Raw genomic sequence first — 26,426 nt, 5'->3', positions numbered from 1 at the left:
TTCGTTTACATCTGTTTTGCATTGTGTGGAGAATCCTGCATGTCATGTTTCTAACAGCTGATGTGGGATGTATGTTGAACAGTCATAGAGTGACCACTCAGATACTTCACAGAAGAGAAAGCTCAGTGACCTAACAGGGAATTTATTTATTTCTTCCAAGAAGAAAAACATAATTGTCTTTAGCATACTTTACTATGAATTAGGTTTATTGAATTAACCTTGCATGGGTTACAAAAGCTGTTCTTCTAGTGGACCTGTCCATACTGCCCTCCTCATATCCACCTGACACCACTATCTTCTCTGGCTTTACTCCAAGCCTGGCACCTTCCCTATTGCTGATATAGATTCTTTTAGAGCTCAGGAACAAGAATGTAAAATTTTATAATTGTTTCTTCTTGCAGGTGAATCGTTTTGAGCAGTTTAACATTAACTATGCAAATGAGAAACTCCAGGAATATTTCAACAAACACATCTTCTCCTTGGAGCAGCTGGAGTACAACAGGTGACAAACAGTGGGAGCGGGGCCCCACTGCTATCATGGGTAGTAGGAGGGAGGACATAATTCTTCCTGTGCTGCTCAGTCCCTACCACTGAAGCAGGAGACACAGCTGGGCCTTAGCACAACCCTGACCGTGGATGTGTCTTGTTAAGCATTGTCCATGTGCTTTGCCAGCATAAGTCCCTTGTCTCCAGGAAAAAGCGCTCTCCATTGTAGTGTTTAGAAACTCCAGAGTTCCTTCTGTCTCTCAGCTGAATGGAAAGTTCCTGGGTGTTAACCCATTAGAGTACATGGTCACTGGATGTATTTGGTAATGATTTACCTATGGCAGTGGTGGTGTAATGCAGATTGAATCCTGGTGTGCAAAAAGGAAATTCCCTAAAGATAGACAATTAGAGATATCTGACAGCTCTTTCTGTCCTAGAGATTCCTATATTGTGAAAAGCACTCTTTTCCTCAGCAAGATTTACATCAGGCTGTTTCCTGAGCTTGGGATCTTCTGCACAGCTTTTTTCCTCTTCTGTGGGCTTCATATTGTATTGTATTTTGTGAAGTACCAGTGATGTTCTAGAGTATTTCTGCTTCTAGAGAATGCTGCTAGTCAAATACTTCAGCTGTTGCTCCGAAACAGAAGCCTTTGTACTTGTGAATGAAGGAATTGAACAGGGTCAGTGAGGGCAAATGAGAGCAGCCTTGTAAAGGGAGACGGTTAAATAGGCAATTCATTAAATTCTAAAGATTACAAAATTGCAAGACTATTTATGCACTCACTTCTCAGGCCAGTTCCACCATTGCAGGAATCTTGTATTAAAAATGGTGCCATCATGACAAATGATTCTTTCCTGATGGTTGCATAGAAGTTTAAGTTCTGTGGCTGAACTTTGGAAGGAATGAGATTTTTTTGAGTGAGGTTTTTTAACTGACTACATATCAAATAATTCTAAGGAAATGTACATAAAGCTCATCTTCCACCATATAAGCTCTGCTTTCTCAGGCTTAGTAAGTAGATTCATGTATCTCATCTTGATGCTTTGAACCTTAAAGTATGAAGCCTGGGCTGAAGCATTTGGAGGCAACAGCTCCACTATCTTCAAAATGTTATTCTCCACCTGAAAGGAAGAGGTATCAGAATGTCAGTAAGTAGCTTCACACATAGCCTCTAGTCTTCCTTGTATTCTTAAGAGTTATTCTAGGCTTCTCTGAATACTGAAAACAGACATATCTGCTGCAACACATATCCTGTATTATGGGGAGTATAAGAAGATGGTAAGGGGGAAAAATACATTCAGCAGATTAACAGAATATCATGGATGATTTTCAAAGCATATTATTGCACTACTGTACCTACATCAGCTCCTATTCTAAAAGATGCAGGGCCATCCTGTAGGCTCCCTGCATAACAGGCCAAAGCTTATCTGTGTCATCCTCTTCAAAACTCTCCCTGAAAACTCTCTCCAGTCTCTTCTCCTGGTGGACCTGTGACCTGTGGTTGAGTCTTCTGGCAGATGTGCTTCAGGCCTGCTTTCCAGATTGGTGGGTAGCAGCTGACTCTTGAAGCTGTGTAGCAAACTGTCCATCATCACCACGGTGTGGGATGGTGCTTGTCACTCCAGAAAGAGCACAGGCTTAAAATTCATGTGAAATTTGCTCAATGACTATAAGAAAAGCATCAGTCTAAGTCACTGGTATGAATAAGAAAGGCTGTCTCTTATTTCCATCTCCTTCTGTTAGCAGTGCATTGTGGCCCCTATTCTTTTTCCTCAGCCATAGCAAACACTAATTCCTGCAAACCACCTTGAGTCCTGGGACAGCTGCCAGGCTCAGTTACTTCTGCTCTCCTACACCCCAGGACATTGCATCTTGCTATTCACAACTTTGTTCTGTTTGTTCTTGACTATCAGGGAAGGGATAAACTGGGAAGCCATTGACTGGATGGATAATGCAGAGTGCCTGGACCTTATTGAGAAGGTGAGCAGTTACCTGTGACAGTTTCTAGGGATCAGTGGGGACTGCTGAGTATCTTGAGATCTTCCCTGTCATTTCCTGGTTTTAAAAGCAGATAGTTGCTTAGATCCTCTTCCCATAGTGACCTGGCAAAAGTATGAGCTGTTCTACCCATAGTCCCGGCTCATGAAAGCAGATCTTGGCTAATTGTTCAGAGTAAGCTTAGGAAGGGTGTCATAGTTTTAGACAGGGATTAACATTCAAGTAAAACCTTAATGTGACTTTTTTTTATAAACAATCTCCACTTATGATCTGCTTGCTGAATGCATTAACTGTCCTGAATTCTGCTTTCAGTTTGAGTTTTGCTGGGTATGACTCAAGGGTTATTGCTCAATGGTCTGTTCAGATCTCCAGTTCTTGGCTTGCTGTGTAGTTAAAGCTTTTGCTGACTGTAAAAGCTTGTCTCTTGTTTGACTGTAGAAACTAGGTCTACTGGCTTTGGTGAATGAAGAGAGTCGATTCCCCAAAGGCACAGACAACACCCTTCTGGAAAAACTTCACAGCCAGCATATGGTAAGTAAGAAAATAACCTGGCAGGCAAATGATCAGTATGTTAGCCCCATCAGCATTTCAAAACCTAAAGTGAAGGTTTTGTTGATGTAAAATATGTGCTTTGTGCAGTAAATTTAAAACACCCTAGGCCTGAACCTGCAAGTGTTTAATAAGGCTGCACTGAACAACAGTAATATGTAAAGCAACCTGAGAATGGTCTCCTGTGCACACAGAGAAGAGGGAGTGTGCATTCCACAGGCTGCGGGCAGAGGAGGTTTGAATTTGCAGCATGGGATGGAGTCAGGTTCTGCTGGTCTGCGACGGGACACGAGGCAGCACCCCAGGCACAGGATGTGGCTGCACAGTGTGTGTGGGTTTCTCCTGCCAGCTGACTCACAGCAGTCTGCTCCAGAGCATGTCAAATCTGTCTCCTGGGGCTGGGGATGGCTTTTGCCTCATGACTTTTAATAAAAGCTCTCTTATTGTTTCTAATTAATTAAATTCTTTCATCTTCTGTCTTGTGTTCTGGACACAGTAGTGGAACTTTTTCATGCAGGTCAGAAAGCTATCCTGGGGACACAGAAGCCCCACTGAGATCACTGTAGCAATCCCTTGCCATGTCTCTGGTACAGCCAACACTTTGCTCTAAATAGTAAATAAACTGAAAACAAAGCAAATTAAAGCCTGTAGCATGGACTTATGGAATAACTAACTAATTTATTAAGAACATTGTCCACAAATGTTTTCTAGTCATCTAATTCAGGCTTCATCCAAGCCTGAAAACATACAAATCTGTATCCTTTATCTGAATTTTTTAAAATTGGCAAAGATGCAGATATTCTCATTTTTCATATTTGCATTATAACTCTGCTAGTAATACTCATGAGTTCAAGTTAGAAGCAATAGCAATGACTTTTGGTTGGCTACTTACAGCTTTGAGGAAATATATACTTTCTTTGGGCTTAAATCAAGGCCTTCAATTTATTCACTGTGGCTTTGCCTTGTCTTACAGGTCAAGAAAAGTGAGAATGCCTGATTTACCTTCTTTTTTAAAAACTATTGTTGGTATTACTTAATATAGAACTAATAAATATTTTTAATGTATCGCTTGTTATGAATTTTCTTTCTCAACTGTCCCAAACTCTTCAGTTTATCTCCAAATGGAGACGTTTCAAAGCTCCTCTTTCTTTCTGCTGCTCGTTTCTGAATTTGTCTACATATTTTTTCTCTATTCTTTTCTGAGATAAATAATCAGACCAGAATGCAGTTCCCTTGGTAAGAAGGTACCTGTGATTTATTGTACAGCAGCATGAGACTGCCAGTATTATTTTGCATTCCTTTATGCCCCACTACATTTTGGTTGCTATTTTTGATGATTTCTGTGCATTGAGTAGCCTTTTCATTGAGCTGTTCATAGTGTCACCTCTGTCTGCTTTGAGGCAATAGCAGTTAATGTGGAACCCTAGGAAGCTTGCGAGAGATGGAAGAGGCTGAGTTATAAGTGCAGAGAGGAACAGTGGAGAGTGCTCTAGGATTTGCATTTGCTGCAGGCAAAAGCATTTTTTATACCAGTTAAAGTTTCTAGTGCTGGCTGGAAGAGCATTGGAAGACATCCAGCCAGCATTGCTGGGAAGCCTGACGAGAACAAGCCCTCTTCTCTGTATTTTCTGTGGAATGCTGTAGTCTTAAGGAGGAAAAGCCTAAAGCTGGGATTTAAGAGAATATGACCTCTGAAACAACTTGGAGAGAGGAGCAATAGGGAAGATAGCAGAAGGAACCAAAAGCGTTGTAAGCATGGGTGAAATATAAGGGCTTGGTAGAGAGGGAGAAGAGGACAGGATTCCAATCCACATGAGAGATCCAGTAGCAGTCATATTTGGAGTGGAAGACAGGGAAGTTTGTGGTTGGAAAAAGATGTCTGTACAGGGGGAAGGGAAGAGCAATGAAATGGGATCAATGTGAAAAGAAAAACAACCATGAAAAGATTTTCAGTAGCACTAACAAATTATCAGCATCAGAAGCTGTCCAGCTGCTAAATACTGCTAAAAGATCTTGAAGATGAAGAGCTGAATTACAAACAGCATCATACAACATGTTACTTATAATTTTCTTAGAACTTTTGTCTGAGGAGGTGGGGGATTATATTAATTTTTAGAAAGTATAGTAGGAAACTATAGGTCTATAGTTCTGATTTCACAATTGTGCAAATTCACAGACTGTAAATGGTCAGTTACTTCAACGACAGGAGGGCCTACAAGTGAGACAGTCTCCTACAAGCACTGAGGTTTTCTGCTGACTCCCAGGGCAAGGCTGGTCTGAAAGGGGCCTCATGAGACTGATTGTGTTGTAAAGTGAAAATGAAAAGCAGCATAGATTAATGTAAAATGCTGTGCCTGAAGGAAAACAGTCCTGATTTCACCTTTGAAATGATGGCCCCTGAACTGACTGTTGCTCTTCAGGAGTGAGACCCAAACAGAGGCTTGATGGAGTTCTATGGAAATACCATCATTGGGCTCAGCAGTAATAAAAATCCCCAAAAGAAGTAGTAAAAGCTTCCAGGAAACTAAAAGTAAAAGTAGAAAACATTGTTATGGAATTGTATAGTCTGTAGATCACCTTCACTTTGAACCATGTACACCACGGGGCCCCTCCACTCAAGGATAGCTTCTGTCAGAACTGGTAAAACTGGTAAACAGCACGTCTGGGACAGCTTCAGTGCTACAGAAAACTGTGTTGAAGGGACCTGCAGTGTGGAGACAAGGCAACTTGGGTGGGTGTGATGGGTGTAAAAGTCACACATGGCCTGTAGAAGATTGATGGCACTAATGCAAGCCAGGCTTAAATCCAAGCAGCTCTAGTTCTCTATGTAGTTGCTTGAGAGCTCCCTGTGAAAGGACACTCCAGATGCAAGAAGTCTGCATGGGTTCATTTGTGGAATGAGCAAGTATTTCAAAGAGAAAGCCATTTGGGGTTACTAGTTAGGCAGGCCTCATAGAAAGAATTAGAGTTTGAGGAAATATTAAGATGAAAGTATGATTTACTTGCTTTGTTTGTACTCTATCCTACACAGCCAGTGCTAGAGGCAGAATACTGCTGGACAGATCATTGGTCTAGAGCAGCATGGCTGCTCTTAAATAAAATGGTTTTCACAGAACAGAGAAAGAAGGGGGGAAACAAGAGAGGAAAAATAGAAAGGAAAACTGAATATTGAATATAGGGGAAGAGAGGTGCAAGGAAAGATAAAATATAGAGGAAGACAGGAAATTGGTATGTTATTTCCTTTGATGAAGAAAAGGTGTGGAGGTGTTATGCAAAGCTGCCATTTTCCCTGCATCCTGATCCTGTGTCCTGCACCACATGGTTTGTGTGGAGCTCAGTCTCCTCAGGTGTCAGACACACAAGAATTAACATTTCATCCATGGCATGCCTCCGCAGCCTTGATTCTGCAAGCCCTTGCTCACATGAGAAATGCCTTGAAGGGCTGGATATTTCCATCTTAAATTTGAGTAACATATTTGTAATGTAGCTGCAGATAGCTGCAGCAGATGTGGTCGGGCTCTGCAAGAGCAAAGGTCCTTGCCCATCCCAGCCTTGTCATAGTCATGGCAGAGATCCTGACTGACTTTTTCTTCTTATACCAGCATTATAAGACAACTTATTTTTCTTTTATTTCAGAGCAACCCCTACTATGTGAAGCCTCGGGTGACAGACCATCAGTTTGGCATAAGACATTATGCAGGGGAGGTAGGTGTTCATCATGTGTTTGTGAGTGCTTGGTATATTCTGGTATATTGAGGTCCTCCTTTCTAGATTCCAAAAACCAAGAACATCTCTGAACTGTGTGTTTCTACACATTTAATGTCCCCTACCAGAGCACAATGAGTGCAATGGGTCTAAAATAGTCACTCTCCAGTACTATATTCTCCAACTTGGATGTTTGAGTTTCTCAGGTGGCTTTTTGTTTTGGGGAAAAACTCCTTATTTCTGTTATTCATGTTGTCTTTTCTTGGACATTCACAAACAAAACTCAAAGGAAAAGTCAGGAGGAAATTTTGATTTTTGAGGAGGCGGAAAGACTGAATACCTATCACAAAAAGGAAAAGGTTCCGGAGCCTTCAAGGTTCAATGTTGCTCTTTGTTGTGAAGAGATATGAAGCAGATGAAGGTGTGTCAAGGCAGGACACCTGCACATTAAAGAAGGGCTAACCTCCTCCCAGAATAATCTGCTGAGCACTTGTGCTTGGGAAGCTGGGGCACTGAGTGGCCTTTCTCTTCACTCTCCTGAATTGAATAGAGTACTTCACACCTTGCAGAGGATTTCCCCACAGACCCTCTCCTGCCAGACAAATCTTTGCAGCTGTTTCACTTGGCTCTTGTTTTTGAGGTTTTTTTTGTGTTTTTTAAGTGGTGGCTAAAGGCCACTTTCTTGCCAGTAATTGCAGAACTCTGTAGCTCTTTGACCCCAGAAATTCAGATCTTGGCACATGCCTGCAGTGTTCCTGTGTAGCTCTGCTGGAGGCCTTGTACATTGGCATGTAAATGTGGAAGGATTTAATGATCTGTACGGCTTGCTCTGTGGCTGTGTCTGTGTTGCAGGTGCTGTATGATGTGAGAGGCTTTCTGGAGAAGAACAGAGACACTTTTCGTGATGACATTTTAAACATGCTGAAAGACAGCAGGTACGCTTGTCAAGAGGCCGCAGCTGTTGGGTGGAACTAAGCCACATTCATGTAATACACCAGACCAAGGAAAGCAGTTGCTTTTGCCAGAGCATCAGGCATCATTCTTAATCCTTCTTCTCTTTGTGCTGATGTGTCCTGATAGAAGAAAGGAGAGCTGGAGAAGTCAGACAAGGCACAGATTTAATCAGAACTCATGTTGTCCCAGTTTTACAAGGAGCTTTAACAGCATGACAGACATCCCTCCAGGCAATTTGCTTTTTTCCCTTTCCCCTTCCTCCTTTCATTTTCCTTCTTCCTCTTATGTCCCTATACCTACAATGGCAAAGTTTCCCCTGAATGAGTTAATGCTCTTTGCCATGCTCTCAGTTGCCAGCCTTTGTACAGAGGCTGCTTGTTTTCCAGCCTGCTTGTTAGTGGAAATCCTCTGTCCTTATCCTGAGCCAGACTGAGCTGTTGCTGTGGGACTGGGCATGGACTCTAATGTTATATCCCAGAGCTGCAACATGATCTTAGAGAAATGAGCTAATTTTGATCTTGAGCAAGATCTGGGAAACAGGAGGGAGGCATTTAATACTACAGAGGATCCTACAAGTCTTTGAGCAGCAGCTCTACCATGTGTCTCTTACCACAGTCCATGTATTGCCTTTGGACTCCAGCCTGATAAGACTGTTTCAGAACTGCATCTTCTCTGAAGCTGCTGCAGAGTGTGCACTGAGAAGCTTTGAAGCAACCTGAGGGAGCTGAGACTATGAGCTGCTCATAGTTGTCTTGGACGGTAGCATGTGGGGAACATTTTACATGAGGCTTGAGGCCAGAATTGTGGTTGTTACTGTCCAGCATAATAGAAGGAGTCAGGCTTTTTCAACGTGCCAGAAGGGAAGTTTGGCCAGAAGCAGCCATAACAATAAACTGGTACAAGCAGCTCTGAAGAACTTTGTGCAACTTTCTAAGAACCAGTATCAATGTCTCAGGAGTGGCAAAATGGTGAAAGATTCCCTAGAACTGGCGGGCTAGCTACATGGAGGAGCTCTAGAACTCCTCTGGGCACAGAAGAGCTGGGCTTCCAATTTCGTGATCATGTCATGGGGGCTAATCATGAGAGCACCATGAGTTTGGGAGTCATGACAGCACCAGTCCAGCTGGCACACCTTCAAGATAGTATTGCCTGGGGGCATATGCTTGCTCGAGGGAGGTGTCCCTTGAGCATTCCCTCCTTGCTCAAGGGAGGTGTCCTAGCCAGTGCAGAATGGAGATTTTCCTTTGTGTAATATCCTACTTGAAAGTGTGGGAGGAGGCTTCTGGCTTTGCGGCTGAGTGTGGCATACAGGGCAGTCCACAGGATCTGGGCAGCCACGTGGGAAGTATTAATTTCCTCACTGAAGTGCCAGCTGAACTGTTTCCTCTGACACAGCAGGTATAAAAATGAGGTGTTTCACAATAGGACAGGGCAGTAGCTGACAATAAGAACCATCTTCTCACAGGTGGTAGGTGTCTTGCATCTTCTTTAATTCTTTTCTTCTCCCTTAGGCTGGACTTCATCTATGACCTTTTTGAAAGAGTCTGCAGTCGTTGCAGTGAAGAGACACTGAAGATGGGCACCCAGAGGCGCAGACCGACTGTCAGTTCCCAGTTCAGGGTATGATGTTTTCCAAGAGAGCAGCAGGCTTCTGGGGAGGAGCAGATGGGTAAAGCAAGGCCTGCAGCCAAGAGGAGTCATTCATCCTTGTTTTGTGTCCAGCACTGAAAATGTGCAGGAATGTTGCAGTGCTAAAAAAAGACAGTGCCACTGCCCCAAGGATTTCTGTCTGGTATAAAATGTGAGATGATAAGATGGAGCAGAGTGGCAGAGGAAAAGAGTACTTTGCTAAATATATGAAGGTCTTGAGGTTCTTTGATCTTTCATATTGGTTTGGTGTTTCAGCTAAGTGTATGTGTCCTTTTAGGCCACATTTTTACAGGTATAGTGACAATTCCAATAAAACCTTACTAGGAGGACCTTACAAGTATGAATCTCACACTCTTAGATTATCTGCAGACCTTCTGTTCATTTCACTGTTTTGTTTTCCTGTATTTAAAGTTTGAGAAACATGTACAATTAACTCTCAAAAGCTATACAGCTCCAAGAATAGGGATGGCCATATGGCCAGTCTTAAGAGCAAACTGTGTGGGTATGTTTTGGACAGGAAGGAATCTCATGGGTTAATGAAATTTTGGTAGGCAGAGTCAAAGGATGTTAGGAATGGGAAGGCTGCATGAAGACCTTATTACATCAAATGTAGCCCCTTTCCCTTCTGTAATGACCGGTCCTTTGGGTCTCTCTTGCTGGTCTTTAGGATTCTCTCCATTCCCTGATGGCCACGCTTAGTACTTCCAACCCATTTTTCATCCGCTGCATCAAACCAAATACAGAAAAGGTAAGTCTGCCCCCAGCCACATGTGTGCATGTGACACAGGCCTGCATGGGCATGCTCTTGCACAAATGCTAGCAGGTGCCTCAAACTGTGGGTAAGAGCAGTTTCTCTCCACCTTCCCTTTTTCATTCTAGTTATTTTACAGTTGAGAAAAAACACCCTTGTCCTGGTAATTAGATGGAAAGACTGCATGCTGAATATGAGATTATATAGCTATTCCCACCTCTTTCAGTGCTTATGAAGCCTGGAGGATTAACCAGGCTTGTGCAGAGTTCAGAGCTGTGGTAGAAGAAGCAATCACTCCTGTTTATAGTGCCTGTAGAGAAATCTGTTCTGGAATGAAGGGCTTGTGCAGTAGGCACTGTCTCCTGCAGATCCCTGGCTCTGAGGCAGTGGAGGTGGACGCATCATGAGCAAGTCACAGTGCTAAGGACAAGCTGGCTCTCACTTGTACTGTGAGCTGTGGCAGGAGGACATGTTGCTAATTAGATCTGAACTGATCCTTTTCTTTGCGTGTTTTGAAACCATGAATGATATGGTAGAGGCTGCTTAGGGGATTTATGCCAGAAAAGAATTCTGTAGTTTGTCTCCAGTTTAACTGAAAAGAGAGACTGCAAAGAGAACTGAGTCAGGGTTCTGCACTCTGTTTGTGTTCAGACATTGTATCTTTGCTTTCCTACCACACTCCGACTGTGAGTGCAGTCTGCAAACTGTTTTCCTTCTTCCAGAATCAGCCCAATTCCATTTTATCCCTTATTCTGCACTATGCAGTGTTGTGAGGTTGCTTTCCCCTTGACCCAAACTTCCCCCTTTTTACCTGGCATGCCCAAATATGCAGGGTTGGCTTTCTACAGCAAAACAGATACACAGCCTGTGACTGCCTGGATTACTTGGTTTTGATTCTGGATCGCTATTTAGGCGCCGAACCTCTTTAATCCGGATGTGGTGCTAAATCAGCTCCGGTACTCAGGGATGCTGGAGACAGTGAAAGTTCGAAGAGCAGGTTTCCCTGTACGGCGCCTTTTCCAGGACTTTCTCAGCAGGTAATTGCTGTCATTGTATTGTATGCTGGAACAGCCCCAAAGTATGGAATTCTATATGACTGTTCCCTCTTTAACTGCTTCTTCTGGTAAGGATCATCTGTGGGATGTTTTTCTAACCATGGCCTTGATGCTTATATCATAGACTGATCTGGGAAGCTTTTTGGAGACTTGCCCTTAGGCTAAAAGTCAGAATGGAAAAATAGCCAGCTGGTCTTTGGTCTTTTTTTCTTTGTCCTTTTTTTTTTTTTTTCTTGATAGCTTTGCCACAGATTTGCTTATGTGATGCTGTGAAACCCAGCTGGTGATAATATGTAAAAGGAAAATACCATACTTAAAACCTTTAGGCAGCTGAAGAAAATTCTAATGGACAGTATAGTTGATGATTAATATTGGAAGGAGTGATTATTTCTTTTAATGAGCTACATCAAAAGGATTTTTTTGAAGTTTACGGCTAGAAGGGACACTGAACATTGCTTCCTTTGTCTCTTGGAGCACTGAATGCCACCCCTACAGTGAACAAAATAACTTGTGTCTGATGAAAGCACATGTTTCAAAAAGACAGTTGTTCTTTACTGAAAAATTCTCTTGAGTTTGTATTCTTTTACTGGGATTGCAACAATAATTGCCAGTGTGGTAGGAACAGATAAAGGTTGGGGGATGGAAATTTCCAAATTGGAAGGCAAACATGAAGAAGGAAGGTCCCAGAGGAAAAAGGATTATGAGAGGAGGATAATTAGAGTTAAAAGATTGGGAAGAGAGATGAAGGGGGCAGTTAGTGTCATCTGTAATCTGATGAGATTCTGTTTTGTTCTTAGGTACAAGATGCTTGTGAAGGGGCCAAGCCTCTCAGACAACAGCAAAGCTGTATGTGCAAGTTTTCTTCAGACCTATGACAGCAGCAAAAAAGAATGGCAGTTGGGTAAAACCAAGGTACTTCACTTGTGTGGGGAAGGGTATGGCTTCGTTCCAGCTGCAAGGGGACGTGATTGCATCTGGTCAGATTGCAAGGCAGTGCAGTCATGATCCTTTCAATACACTGGCCTATGCCACTGACCTGCAGCATCTCAAATATTTCCCATATTATCTACCTAGAGACATAGCAGGTTTTTTGGATTTTATCTAAACTCCTAATTGACCAAACCAGCTTGATTTTGTTGTGTCTGATCCAATTTAAAGATTCAAGGGGAACAAGCATGGCTCTCATTTTATGTAATTGTGATGTGTGCCATTAACTCTTGCCTCTTGTGCCAGGGATTTCACTCTGCTTGACTAACTGAAATTCTTGCCCGAGGCAGTGAGCTGAATTTTAATATATATCTAAGCTGTGAATAGCTACCAGATGTATGACAGCTTTCTGTTGGGGAAGCTCAGATGATGCTTGTGCAGCTAGCCCAGATGCTAGAATACATATTCTATGAAGAGGTATCCAAATGCTTCTGTCCATTTGTGTAATTCAGATCTTGCTTCTGTTTTGGTGAATGTTTAACACTTCTTTCTTGCCTGGAATAGTCTGGATTTTCGTGCAGAAATAGATATGAGCATTTTGAGGTATATTGCTATAGAAAACTGGGAGTGTGAAGCTGTCTCTATCACAACTTTCTACATACTCCAGTAAATTCTTCAAAGAATATTCCAAGATGAATTGTCCAATGCAGACAGCATTTCTCAATAGTGGGTATGCAGTCCATATCTAGAGCAGATGGTAGCACATCAAAGCAACTTCTTGAATTTTTTTGCCCTTAAGCCTTCAGAAAAGTACTTCAGAATATTTCCAGTGCCACAATGAAACCAGAAGTGATTCTAGTGAACATGCACATTTTATTTGTCCAGGAGATCAGATAATGACACTTGTTGCTTTGAGCAATTATTTCTCAATAGTGGATAGACTATTATATTTATTAGAGCAATATCTCTCTCTCCTCTTCCTAGAGGACTGGTGGTAGTCCAGTTAATAGTCTGGACTATGAGCTCTATGTGGCAATCAAGGAAACCACTGGCCATTGTTGTGGGAAGGACATGTATTAATTTGGTTGTTTTGGTTTTTTTTTCCCCCCATGCCTCCACTGATGTTCCAGAAAGAAGATTTTATCACTTAGCTGTATTTCTGGTCTGTGATTAAAATGTTCCCCATCTTTGATTTTGGAATCAGGAGTCTCTTCACTGGTGCCTGCAAGCCAGGAACGATTTTGGTCATTTCTGTCCCTGGATAATCCACATTGCTTGGGTGACTGCCAGTCTCCCAGCATTTTAGTATTAAAGCCTATGTGTGGAGAGTGTGTGTGGTTGCAGAGCTGTCTGAAAAGCTTAGAAAATGGTGGTTAGAGCTGGTAAACACAGAGTTTGAACTTTCTTCCTAGCATGACAAGAGATGGAAGATTGCTGCGCTACAGTAAGGGTAGCAGGATGGAGGACCAATCTCACATGCACATACTCACCTTTTAAAGTACAAAAGGTTATAAGCTATACAGCTGGAGTCCAAAGCCTACAGTAGACTACCAACAAGCAGAAAATCCAGGATGCTTTGAACTCCTGGAAGCTATAGGTCCCTTTTCTCTTCAGTCCTCATTGTGCATCATGAAGGACTGAGTCCATCTGTCTGTTCTCACTCACTCCTTGACCTGCACAAATTATTTGGAAAAAAACAATATGGGTGGTAATTGTGGTAAAGAAAATGTTGTGTGTTTTGTCAAAACTCTGGATATACTCCAATATAATTATTTTTTAATGACTGTGTCCTGTAAACTAAAACTTGACTGAAGAGCTTATGCGGCATGTTGGTACACTGCAATCTCTCTGCTTGGGCGCTGGTTGCTGTGAGTCTGGATATTGTGGAAAGAAAGAAAGAAATTATGAAGAGAGGCAATCTTTGTATTCTTGATGCCTGAGAAGCAAAATTCACTGGAGCTGGGAAGCAGTTGAGCCATCTTGTTTGGTTGTAGAAGTTACTTTCTACTGGGCATGGTTTGTATTAGAGATGTGTGTCCTGATAGAGGGGAGCAGTTCTATTTATTGAAAGAATGGATCACTCCAAGGCTGTCCTGGCAAGTTCCACACTTGCTGCCATGCTGAATGGCTGGCCAGCCCCTAGCTGCTCTAAGGTGCTGTCATTCCAAGGTGTATTACCCTGCCATTTCATTCTTCAGATGAGTTGCTTGGCATTCTTTCCCATGCAAAGCCATTTCATTTATCCCTTGGAGAACCACTTTGCAACTCAGCTTTGTGACAGTGCCTCCACAAAGCCTGTCCCTAGGAAAGCAGCTGCCAAGGTGAGGCCTTGCAGAGCAGTGGTGCTTCCTGGTAGTACCTTCCCTGCTGTCTGGATCCAGCTGTTGTGCCTTGGATTACAGACTGCTTTGTCTGCATTCATGTTTCAGCTGATGCTAGGTAACATAGGCCTGGAATACTTGGGTTGATGGAGAATAGAGCCTTAATTTTTCCAGAGTCTTTCAGGTAAAGGTGAAACTACTGGCCAAGGGGAACAGAGCATAGACCACTGTCCTCAAAAGGAAGTCCCCTGCATGGCCTTACTGCCACTTTTGCTGCTACAGGTGCAGCTCTGGGTACTCAGGTTGGTATTCCCAGAACTAATCTTGGCTCAGTCAGGAGTAGCTGCTGAAAAAAGTGGACAAGCCCATGGGGATGTAACCTAGGAAGAATTATAATGGGTAGGTGAAGAGCAAGGCTTATAGAAGGGGGAATACTTCCTGCAAAATGAATGGAAGGATAATTATATCCCTAGCAATTGTTTGAAGGAGGAAGGAAAAGACTCTGTGAATTAGTGCAGGGGATTGTGAAGCTTGGGAAAGGAAACGGAGGAGGAAGGGCAGGATGATCTTTGTGTTTTTCATTAAGAATAGAGCAGCTGCTGGGCTGTCAATTACCAAATTGATGTTTATAAGAGGTATTAATGTATGCAATGCAGCTTTTATCTGGTGGTATGGCAGAGTTGGATGCAAACAAGCAGTGTGATGATGAAAGAGATTGTTCTAAGGTGCCTTTGCCTTCACTGGGATGTGCTGGGATGGGGCAGCAGCTTCCATGTGACCCTTTCTTCAGTGCACCTGGGCCTTCTGCCATACTTGCCCATACCCACAATACAGATTTCCTACAGTGGTTTAACACAGTAACCTTTGCTGTTTGAAGGCATTAATTTCCACATTTCAACTTGATGGTTTGCAGGGCCCATTTGAAGGAGGAGGTTGCTGTACACTGTTTGGCATCCAGGTCACAGTGACCCACTTCCTGCTTTCCCGGTGCTGTCCCCAAGAATTGTATGATCCCACTTATGTACACATGGGTGCCCAAGCAATTACATTTGTGTCTGCTGATCTCTGTGACACCTTAATATGTTCACTATCCCACTGATGGTGCATGAGGGCTTTGAGGTTATGTGAGGAACACTGTAGTGATGCACTGTGTTTTAAAACCTGGCCAGTATCTACTATGAGCAGAATATGATAGATGTAACCTTGTATATTTTGTTCAATCATTCTTTTCTCAGATGAAAACAATCTCATGTTTTCAGAAAATGACCATGAATAATGACAAAGAAACAGCCACTTTCCAGTTTATTTCCACAAAGCATCAAAAATACTTCTGGACTTGAAATGCATATTATTTTTCCTTGTCATTTAGTGGAGTCTAAAAAACCTCCAAACCTTCAAAATGCCAAAAGTTTATAACTAGATATTGCTGTTTTTTGAGATTAACCCCTCACTCCAGCATATATAGATCCTATAATCCTATAGGATTAGGGTTGGGTCTCTTGGATCTCTGCATGCCCTGAAGTTCCTCTTCCCCCACCCTGAAACTGGCCTGGCTTAGCAAAGACTCTGCTTGCTAGGGAAATATTGATGGCCTGAGTATTTTTGCAATTTGATGAAGATAATGGACTGAGACAGTGTTTTTCTGGTTGCATTCTTGAAATGGGTGACTGCTGCTTGGTTCTGGAATGTAATGGAAAGAGCAATCCCTGCCTCAAAGAAATCTTTAAAAGATTGTTGAGTTGACAGAGGGAGTGGATGTACAACTTGCAGGGAAGGATGCCAGCTTCATGGTTGGCAGTACCTTGATAATGAAGCTTCTTTTCAGGCTACCCATGGTTACTTAGTCATTACAAAACCGCTCATTTGTTAATGGAAGCTGCTCCCCAGGAGAAATTCAAGTCCAGGAAAGCCACTGGCTATGGGTACTAACTCCGGGAGAGGTGTCAGTACACAATGGTAATTGCAGGGTGAAGGAAGAGCCTTAAGGGATGAGGCTGAAAGCAGTGAGGAGAGGAAGGCATAGAGAGACATATAGGAGAGAAAAGTGGGAAAGAGGGGGATTTGTGCAGGGCACAAATGACTGTTCAAATCTCTGGCCTCTCAGCACAACCGCATGGATCCAGTACATTTGTAAGGAGCTTCTACTCATTAATGTGGTTCTGAGTTCTGCAGATTGATGAATATCAGCTCACATCCTGTGTACATGACGGTGCTTTAACAAGTGGGGCTGCACTTCCCTAGTGTAGCCTGTTCTGCTGCTGGCCTTGGCAGGGATTTATCCAATGCCAGGCAGCAGGTCACACGAGCATGGCCATATGGCACTTGCTGCTGTGACTGCAGCTTGTATGGACATGTCTTACCAGCTTATTCTAGTCTGGGTACTGCTAGCAGTGTACCCACAGCGCCGTGGAGCTCCATGCAGGCTGCAATCCATCTCAAAAAGCAGCGCATTTATTTCAGGAATTTGTGCTGAATCCTGTGCTAACCTAATGCAAGCCAACTGATTTAACATTGCTTAGACATGTCAGCATAATTCCTGACATGTCCTTAAACATGACCTTATCTTGCTTGTATCTCAGTTCTTTTGTCTTTAACGTAGCACCTGCATTCTTCACAAGCATTTAGCACCAAGCAGAAGTTGTAAATACAGGCGGTGAAAGATGCTTGAGATTTAAAATACTGGACACCGATGTGCAACCAGTAATACTCGGAGAGTTCTATGGTCAGAACTCATTTGCCCCTAGTGCATGCTCCACTGTCGAACCTCTTCAGCATGGAACCATCTCACCCCAGAGTTTCTGGAGGTCAGTGGAGGGCTTCAGCACTGGTGGGCTGAGAGTAGTGCAGCTTTGTGCCCCGACTGGGCTTTTGGCTTTCTGACTCCCTTCCATTAAGACTGCTGTTAAGGTTACTTCCTGGAGTCTAGAAATCGAAAAGTTCCTCCCTTTCCTTGAAACGCGGAGGAGTTTTTTTGCAAAATATTTAATCACCCAAGTAGGTCCCAGTGCCTCCTGTAGGGAGGTACCGGATTGTGCCAGGAAAGCTGTCAGCTGGGAAAGAGTTAATCGCCGGCGCAAACTTGGGCTCTCCTCCTCCCTCCTCTTTCCCTCCTTCCTCTGCTCCCTCCCTCTCTCTTTTAAGTCTTGACCACAGAGTGAGGGCGGCGGGGGTTGGGCACGGAGTTTGGCTCACGCCGCTGTAAAACTTTTCCCGGCGCTCGGAGTGCGGGCGCCGCGGGGCAGCGCCGGGGCAGGCGCGGGGGCGGCGGCAGCGGCAGCGCGGCCGCCCGGGCACGGAGCGCTCTCCGCGCCGCTCACCCGGGGATGAAACCGCCCGGCTCTCCCGGGGACTGACTTCTTTCCTCTCTTTGTGTTTACTGAAACTCCTCCCCGTGGCGTCAGGTTTTCCTGAAGGAAGCTCTTGAGCAGAAGCTGGAGAAGGATCGGGAAGAGGAGTTGAGGAAAGCAGCTATAGTCATCCGGGCCCACGTCTTGGGCTACATGGCAAGGTCAGTGCTGGGGGCTGCCCCACCATCCCTGTGCTTGCGTGCCTGGGTTGCCCCGACACCCTGCTTTGCTCTTTAGTCCCCTAGCATCCGTCCCGTCTTCCCCTCCTGTATTCTAAGGGAGAGTTGCAGAATCTGCCCTCCCTGCCAGCATCAGCTCTGCCGAAACCTTCCTGCACCTTTGGCACCTCTTTTTCAGTTATGTGCACGTTTGCACCTTCCCTCAACGCTGCTCAGCAGGCTTCCCGCGGACTTAGTACCCATTGCTTGCCTGTGATTACACCTTTTCCTTGCCTTCAGGGCTCTCGTAGCTGGGCCCCACCTACGCTTTGGGTCCCCTCCTTTCCCTCGTGCCTGTCAACTCTGTTTTCTGCTCCCCCTGCCAATTGCTTCTTCCTCACTTGCCGTTCTGCCTTTGCTCACCCTCTTTCCTCGCCCTGCCTGTTTGCCTTGTGATCTCCCTCTCCTTTTAATTAACTGTTCAGAATTGGTTTTTGGCCAGCTCTGCAACAGTAATCTCCTCTTGCCTCTCCCTTTTGCACCTGACCAGAGAAGGTTTGGGAGAACCAACTGCAGACAAACGGCCCCTCCTCTGCCCCTCGGAGTCAGTGCAACAGCTGACTCCTTAATGGCTGTGGTATGCGCACTTAATCCCAGTAAGATGCTCTTTCCTGGCTGGTCTTTGCTTCAGACACCTGTCAGTCAGGGTTGTGAGGAGGTGAAATCCCTGGCCAGTAGAGCTGTTTCAGCAGGCACTCTTCTTAGAGCTCCAGTTACACCAGGTAGCTCATTTTTCATTGGGAAATGTGTGCACGGGTTGTACCCTGCCTTGCCAATGTGGAATATCAGCAAAATACACATTTGGTCTCTGGGGCTTTTAGTTCATTTATTTATTTCCCTCTAGGAAGACAAATGAGCTCACTCTATTGTTTGTACATGAGATTGCAAGTTCTTTGTGTCAGGGCCTCTTCTCTCTTTTACTTTGTGTCTAGCATTTGGAGAGAGGGGTAGGGATTAGCACAGGAAAATTGATTTGCTGGGAAACATCACTGCAGGCATACTGGATTATTGCTTTTCTGAGTTCCTGGGAAGGAAGCTGCTGTCCTGCAGGGCTGTGATGGAGACTGTGTGGCAGCACTGCTCCTCTTGGTTAGAAATCTTGTGGTCCTTCAGCCTCCATACTTCTGGATTCCTCATCCCACACATTGCTGTTATGAGTCTCATCCTTAAGGACAAGCTGTGCTTCTGCAGCCAGAGTGTAAATCTTCACAAGCAGCTGGAGGTAACTGGATTTCACAGGGGAGGAGAGCGGGCAGTAAAGAAGAGCTGGAAAGGGGGTCTGTAAAACTTCCTGTGAAGAGAGTTTCCAGTTGCACTGCACCTGTATTGAAAAAAGTCCAGCAGGCAGGAATTCATCTGGGCAAGTGCTGAATGGTCTGTGCAGAGTTGGGCAGGAATACCAGTATGTGCTGCCTTAAGCTTGATACCATTTCTGTTAGTTTTGCAAGTATAAGTGTATTTAAATTAATTTGGTCTCATGCAAAGTAGACTGGCAAAGGAAGGATTTTACTGGTTTCTCCCCCTTTGTGAACTTGTTCTGTGAGCCTGGAGAACCAGATTTTCTTTGCTCTCATTCCCTGCAGCCTATGCAGCCTAATATCTCTGATCACTAAAATGTGAGACAAGAAAATCAAGCCCATTGAAATGACCACATTCTTATGTAGCTAATCTGTGAAGCTCTGAGATGCAGGTAACAGCTTCACCAGCTAAAAACCACATAGTGCTGGATACATGTATGTATTTAGCTGTGCCCCTGGTTTCTTCAGAACGGTTCTTCATGGGAAGAAGACAGTAGCAAATTGTTCCATAACCCTGTGATCTCTAGTTCTTGGAGGCATAACTGCTAACTACAGCTCATTGACAGAATAATGAAGTAAATTTCAAATACAGCATTGAAGCCTTGCAGCCAGCCTGCCTTCTCTGGTGTGATACATGGTCAGGAGGTCTCCCAGCCCCTTCTCTTGGTCTGCAGGTTGAACTTCATTGGCCAGTGCAGAAGGGTGAGTGGAAGCTTGAACAAGGGGAGTGAAATTCGCAGCCTGTGAGCAGCAATTCCAGCTGAAGGGCATCTGCAAGCTTGGCTGTGGTCATGAGGAATGAGGGGGCACTTCAGCCTGGCAGATTAGCAGGCAGAGCTGGCCTGGAGCTGGGCAGGGCTTGGCACATGTTGCACTTGAGAGAGTTTCTGGCAGATGCATTTTGTAAAAGTCAGAGTACCCTTTTTGATGCACTTAGTCTGCCTTGGCAGAGAGTGCATGTGCAGCTGTTCACACCCCATGTGCAGGACACAGGGTGGACAGAAGGAGTGGGGATGAGGGGACTGCAGCCCAGGAATAATTAACCTAAAACCTCCTCCTTCTTATCACCTCTTGCCTTTCCTTTTCTTTTCTCTGTGCTTCCTCCCTTTGACTTAATACTTAAGGAAAAGAGGACGACCTCTGCAAACTACTGCTATTAGCATCCCTCTCCTGATTTTCTTGACTGGGCTGATGTATCTGATGTGCAGGGAGGTGGCAAGCTATCAGCATGGGTCCCTGTTGCCATTTGAAGGGAATTTCCTTGCCAGGACAGGGATTTTAAGGTGTGTCTTTTCCTCAGGGTGTTGCAGAAGGTGTGTGGGAAGTTTATGTGAGAATACCATGATATTTCCAGTGTGCTTTCTAGGACTGTAAGACCTCAAGGATTACTGTAGCCTGCTGGCCCAAGATCCTGTGTAACATTCTGCACATTCTGGTTTGGATTAAAGAAGTTTTTTATTTGACTAGTACCAATGGTTGTTTCCTCAGTGCAAGATACTAAGGCATCTAAATATGTTAAATTACTTTTGAAAATGTCTGCTTATTTTCAGCCTTAATAGATGTCAGCTTCAGATTGGTTCAGTCTTATGGCCCCTGTTGCAAAAAAAGAAATGTGGATACTTTCACTGGGGTAAAGCCTTTCCTTAGGCTTTTCTGTTTCTTAAGGTCCTGCATGGAGCAATTGCTCTCATTCTGTAAGCCTGAATTTCTGATTCCAATCCTGCTTCCTCAGAAATCACTTGAGGGTCTAACATTGTTCTTGAAGTGGGGGTGCCAGCACAGAACACAGGATAAAAGCAATATTCTGTACAACAATATTTCTGCTTACAAGACTAAGAATCCCAGTAGTATTTTTTCTATTGCATTGTGATGGAAGTTTGCCTTTGCGTGATGATCTGGGACACAAAAATCCAGTTTTGACTTGCTGCTTCCCAACATAGTCCCACATCAGTTATGTTCGGCCTTTGACTCTTCAATACAAAACCTTATGATTGGCTCTTTTGGATTGTTTAATGTTTTTGTGAATCTAGTTTACAAATTGATCCAGATTACTGTGTAATGGTAACTCCTGTTATTTGCCCAATTTATGTATCATGTACAAACTTCTACCAGGAACTTTTTTCATGTCCTTGATAAAGATAGTCTTTAATGCAGAGGCAAAACCTGACTTTTCTACAACATTACTAGACTATAGAAATACTGAATCGTGATGGTTGTGTTTTGGGGCCCAATCATGTTCTTAAAGTGCTGTAAAGCTGATTTTGATATCATTGATGATCCTACTTGGTCCCTGGCAACTCCAGATATTCTGTCATTCTTGTTTAGGCAAAACGTTATGCAATAGAAGTATTTGTTATGTGAAGTTGTTACAATGTTTGATTCAGCCATCAATATTGTAGTATCAGTGTGTTTTCTCCCAGACAGTGTGAAATTAATGTCACCAAATCTATTTTTGCACTGTTTTTGCCTTTCCTGGAGTAATTTGCTTTTGACCACTTAAGAGATGGAGCAATATTTGTTCTCATATAGTAAGGGCATTTGTATGCTTCTATTCTAATAAATCTATACTAAATGATTATGCTCACTGCACAGTGAATGTGTTTATGTGCAATGCAAGGAGACTTTAGGCCAGAGGACCTTCCCTTTCCATGGCCAAATATCTCTCCCTCATCATCAGAGAGTCTTCACAAAAGTAGGTGCCCATTGAAACAAACTGTTGGTAGATTAGGAGGGAGAACAGTGAGGTGAATATGATTTACAGGTAGTGAGTGGCAGGAGAGGAACAGGAATCATGTCACTTCTGACCTGTGTTTTTCGAAAAGGACTTTTCTGTGGATGTGGTCAGTATGCAAGGGCGTGGGAAATGCAGAGCATGTATGACTTAGTGATGCATTAAGTGTGTGGTTCTGTTTTTAGGAAGAAGTATCAGAAGGTGCTATCCAGTGTTGTTATAATCCAAAAGAACTACCGAGCATACTTCTGGAAGAAGAGCCTGCTGCGCCTGAAGGCCTCTGCGGTGACCCTGCAGAAGCACTGGCGTGGCCGCCTGGCTCGCAGCCTCTACCAGCACCTGCTGCAGCAGGAACTCCGGCGGAAGCAGGAAGCGGAGGAGAGAAGGAGGCAAGAGGAGGAAGAGCAGATCAGAAGAGAGGAAGAGGAAAGACAATGGCAAGAAGAGGAGGAGCGTAGGAGGAAACAGGAAGAGGAAGAGGTGAAGGAAAGGTACAAGATGGTATCTTGCATTCTGTGTTGGGTTTAGACAATTTAAAAGGGAACATTATAGAATGAGTTCTGCCCCTTTGTTTTAACTAGTCCCTTACCACCAATAAGGAACGAACACAAGTAACTATAAGTGAAAAAATAAGTCTACTAAAAAGCGAAACTGCAACAGGCAAAAAACAACAGTAAATATTCACTATATAGAAAATTGCTAAATCTCACAAACTCCCTGAGAACAAATTGAAACCTAAAATGGTGGAAATACCCCTTTCCAAGATGGCACCCGCCACAGGCAATGGTGCATAGGGAGTCAAAGGGAAAATGGCATCAGAGCCTCCCCCTCAGGATGATGGCCTTTGCAGGTGATTACGCTGTTGGGAGACAAAGGGGAAGGATGGCAGGAAACCCCCATGGGAATGAAGGAACTTACCCAGCAGTTCTTGTGGCAAATGGAAGTAGTGCTGTGTGTGGGGTCAGCTCTGCTGCTTGCTGCTCTTGCTGGACTCCGCTGGGTTTATTATTATACAAATTTCAACTTACAATTGTGTGATAGTTTGCTTTTCAGAAGTAGTTCTTCTAGGCTTATGTGCTTTCCCAAAGGGGGAATCTCATCAGACCATGTAGCAAGCATCAGGAAATCCTAAGGTTAGAAGCACTCACCTTGAGTCCTGTGTGCAGTTTTGGGCACCAGAATATAAAAAAGATCTTAAACTAGAGAGTGTCCAAAGCAGAGCAGTGAGGATGGTGAAGGTCTGGAGGGGAAGCTGTATGAGGAGTGGCTGAGGTCACTTGATTTGTTCAACCTGGAGAAGATGAGATTAGGAAGACCTCATTGTGGTCTTCAACATCCTCACGAGGGGAAGAGGAGGAGTAGGCTCTGATCTCTTGACTCTTGTGCCCAGTGACAGAACTCGAGGAAATGGCAGGAAGCTGAGTTAGGGGAGATTTAGGTTCAATACCAGGAAAAGGTTTTTCACCCAGAGGGTTGTCAGCACTGGAACAGACTCCCCAAAGAAGTGGTCACAGCACCAACCCTGACAGAGTTCAGGAAGCGGTTGGACAATGCTCTTGGGCACATGGTGTGACTCTTGGGGTGTCCTGCACAGGACCAGGAGTTGGACTTGTTGATCCTGATGGTTCCCTTCCAATTCAGTGTTTCATTCTATAATAAAAGGAAGGACCTGTCTAGTTTATTTGCTATAGAGTGTTTTTGCCCTTTAGTTCCCAGACCATGAGAGATGTGTTCAACCCAGCGTCATGGCAGAGAAATGTCAGTGTTTCTAGGAATCAGGCATACTAATTTTATTTTCATTTTCTAATTAATGTTAAATGGCACCCGAGTGAAAAGCCAGGACCAACTAGCAGACCAGCTTGGCTAACTTCTGAACATCTGTTTGACCTAAAAGATGAGGTGGAAGTCCACTGAGAACAAGCAAAAACCAACACAAATGTAGAGACCAAGTCAGAAGGACCTAGGTGCAATTTGAGCTGTAGTGAACCAGAAGTTGGCATGCAGTTATTGTACATACACTTTTAGCAGAGGGGAGACATGGAACAATTTGGTCTAACATTCAACAGGAAGAAAATAATAATGTTGAGAAAAAAATGAGGTATTTGATGCTATTTTTATCTTCCCCAAAAGCTTAACTGTTGGATATTAAATATGATTAGGAAGGATGTACAAGAATTCAGAACATGCCACGGAAGTAAAAGGTTGGAAAATGCTCAGATAAATCAAATCACAAATTATAAAGAAGGTATGAGGATTCGGTGAAAGTAATGTTTGGATACTTCAAGAACTAGCTAAAGCAGTTTAGAACAGTAGCTATTCTTTCTTCTCCTTTGTGGATAGTAATGTGGGTAGTAGTTTTTCCATAAAAATGGAAAATACTAAACAATTATGACTCCCTTTTAAAATGGGAAAAGGAAGAATAAGGGAATTGTGGACCAGTCAGCCTGACCTCAGGAAGATACTGAAACAAATGATCAAACAGTTGTAAATGCTTGATAAAGGAATTAAGCCAATGTGGATTTCTGAAAAACAAACAGCATTAGCATTACCTGTTTCCTTCTGTGGTGTCTTATGGCATGTCTTGTGGACACGGAAAAGCCATGGAGGATAGGTAACTTGGCTTCGAGTAGGCAAAACCTAGGTAAGGGCTTTGATATGTTATAACAATACTCTAAGATGCTTTGAAGAAATTTGCTTTAGAAAAAAGTATGTGAAGCAAGATTAGGATTTGTGGTTATACTGCATTTAATTAATAAACAAGATTAGCTTTTTGTTAAATAAAAGAGAACTCTTGAATGGGATTTTTCTGTGATCTGTGCTGGATGTGGTACTTGTGCAATGTTTTCAGAAGAATTTGGATGAGGAAATATGAATATCCTTATTAAATTTGCAGATAAAACCATCTGGTGAGGGGCTGTAGGCATATAGCCTAGGATTACAGTTCAGATAATTTTGGCAAGTTAAAGGATCTGAAAAGCAGGATGACTTTTGGTACAGACATATGCAGATTTACAGTCAGGAATAATCAAATGCACAGGGAGCGGAGGAGGAATGCTTACTTCCACAGCAGGAGGAAGGTCTGGAGGCTAAGTTGAGTATGTCACCAGTGTCATGCTGTGTGAGAGGAGAAAGCAAATGCTCTCTATAAACAGAATTGTTTCTGTAAGATAGGGTGATGCTTCAGTACCCTTCAGTTGGAGTACTGTCCCTAGTTTTGGGTATCACATTTTAGGAAGAGTGTAGATCAGTTGATGATGACTAGAAAGCAGGAAGAAATACCAAAGGTTTAAAAACTGTGAGCCACAGTTGCAGGAATTAGTATGTAGATTATAGGTGGTACTCCTAATGTGTTTTAAAATAGTTGTGCTTTTGAGCTCTCTTATCATTTAAGGCAGTTTTACTCATGATGACTGTTAGGGATCTTTCAGTAGAGTTGGAATCATCGGTTCTCACTTATGTCAGCTTTCATTTACAAATATTTCCTGAATTTTTTTGAGAGTGTGAGCACAAGAGGGAGAGCTTTAAGGACTTTGTGACTTGCAGCTGCAGCTTAGAATTTGGCTGGGAAAATCTGCAAGGCCTGGGAAAAAATATCATTGCCGTCCTGTTCTCCCTGGGGTTGAATTATAGGTTTGAAAGTCACTACTGGCACTGGTGACTTTCTTCCATCCAGCAGCATCCCATTTCTGCTCCCTAAGCATGACCCTGGCATTTATCTGTCTGCTGGTTCAGTTGCTTGTAGCATACTTGTTCTGGAAAAACTGGCCATAGTGATAGCTTTGCTTTGGAGTATAGCCTTTTTGAACTGGGTAGAACTGCAACACCGTGGGACAGTTTTTCTCCTCTGCTCATGTTTACTAACAAACTCTGACTCTTACAGTCTTCACTAATAAACTGGATTTTGCATGCCACTGAGAAGTTACATGAGTTGGGGCTTTAATACAGTAAAAGCAAAACAAAACACAAATTCAGTGGTGGTATTGCAATAACTCTGGTTTTAAAAAATGAACAGTTTACTGATATCTGTCAATTACACACATACAACCTCAATATTCACAGATTTATTGTACTTCAGAAGATTCTGTTTACATTTATCATGAGTCTGATTTGTCTTTCTGTCATTGTTTCCAATGTCCTTCCTGGTGTATTCCAACTAATCCAATTTCCTAATTGATCTGAAAGTTAAGTGCATGGGGAAAATCTGTTATATCCACAAAGGTCATGCCAACCACAGAGAATTGGATTTTTACTAAATTGCAAAAGCTTTTAAATCAGTCTTACAACAAGTACCTCATTCTAACCTTATCCATGGAGGGATGATGTGTCCATGTAATTCTGAAAACCTCACATAGGAGAACTAGGTCTCTGACTGTTACGTCTTGTTTTTTGACAGAGAAAAGGAGCAGCTGAATGCTCTACTGCAGGTGGCCCAGGT

General features: G+C 43.3%; 1 protein-coding gene across 1 annotated transcript in view; it reads left to right on the top strand.

Annotated features, from left to right (window-relative positions):
- LOC128791075 (unconventional myosin-X-like) overlaps nucleotides 1-26,426 on the top strand; it is an 89,485-nt gene that overhangs the window by 37,754 nt on the left and 25,305 nt on the right. Inside the window, exons 14-25 of the mRNA XM_053948440.1 lie at nucleotides 402-502; nucleotides 2,401-2,467; nucleotides 2,924-3,016; nucleotides 6,671-6,739; nucleotides 7,592-7,674; nucleotides 9,205-9,313; nucleotides 10,011-10,091; nucleotides 11,007-11,131; nucleotides 11,947-12,061; nucleotides 17,799-17,905; nucleotides 22,177-22,482; nucleotides 26,385-26,424. Of these exons, the coding sequence (XP_053804415.1) occupies nucleotides 402-502; nucleotides 2,401-2,467; nucleotides 2,924-3,016; nucleotides 6,671-6,739; nucleotides 7,592-7,674; nucleotides 9,205-9,313; nucleotides 10,011-10,091; nucleotides 11,007-11,131; nucleotides 11,947-12,061; nucleotides 17,799-17,905; nucleotides 22,177-22,482; nucleotides 26,385-26,424 (1,296 nt within the window). The remainder of the gene's footprint in view (nucleotides 1-401; nucleotides 503-2,400; nucleotides 2,468-2,923; nucleotides 3,017-6,670; nucleotides 6,740-7,591; nucleotides 7,675-9,204; nucleotides 9,314-10,010; nucleotides 10,092-11,006; nucleotides 11,132-11,946; nucleotides 12,062-17,798; nucleotides 17,906-22,176; nucleotides 22,483-26,384; nucleotides 26,425-26,426) is intronic.

Source organism: Vidua chalybeata, chromosome 7, assembly GCF_026979565.1.
Source record: "Vidua chalybeata isolate OUT-0048 chromosome 7, bVidCha1 merged haplotype, whole genome shotgun sequence".
In the NCBI taxonomy this organism is placed as follows: domain Eukaryota; kingdom Metazoa; phylum Chordata; class Aves; order Passeriformes; family Viduidae; genus Vidua; species Vidua chalybeata.
The sequence above is the reverse complement of the archived record's forward strand: the minus strand, read 5'-3'. Positions and strand labels throughout refer to the sequence as shown.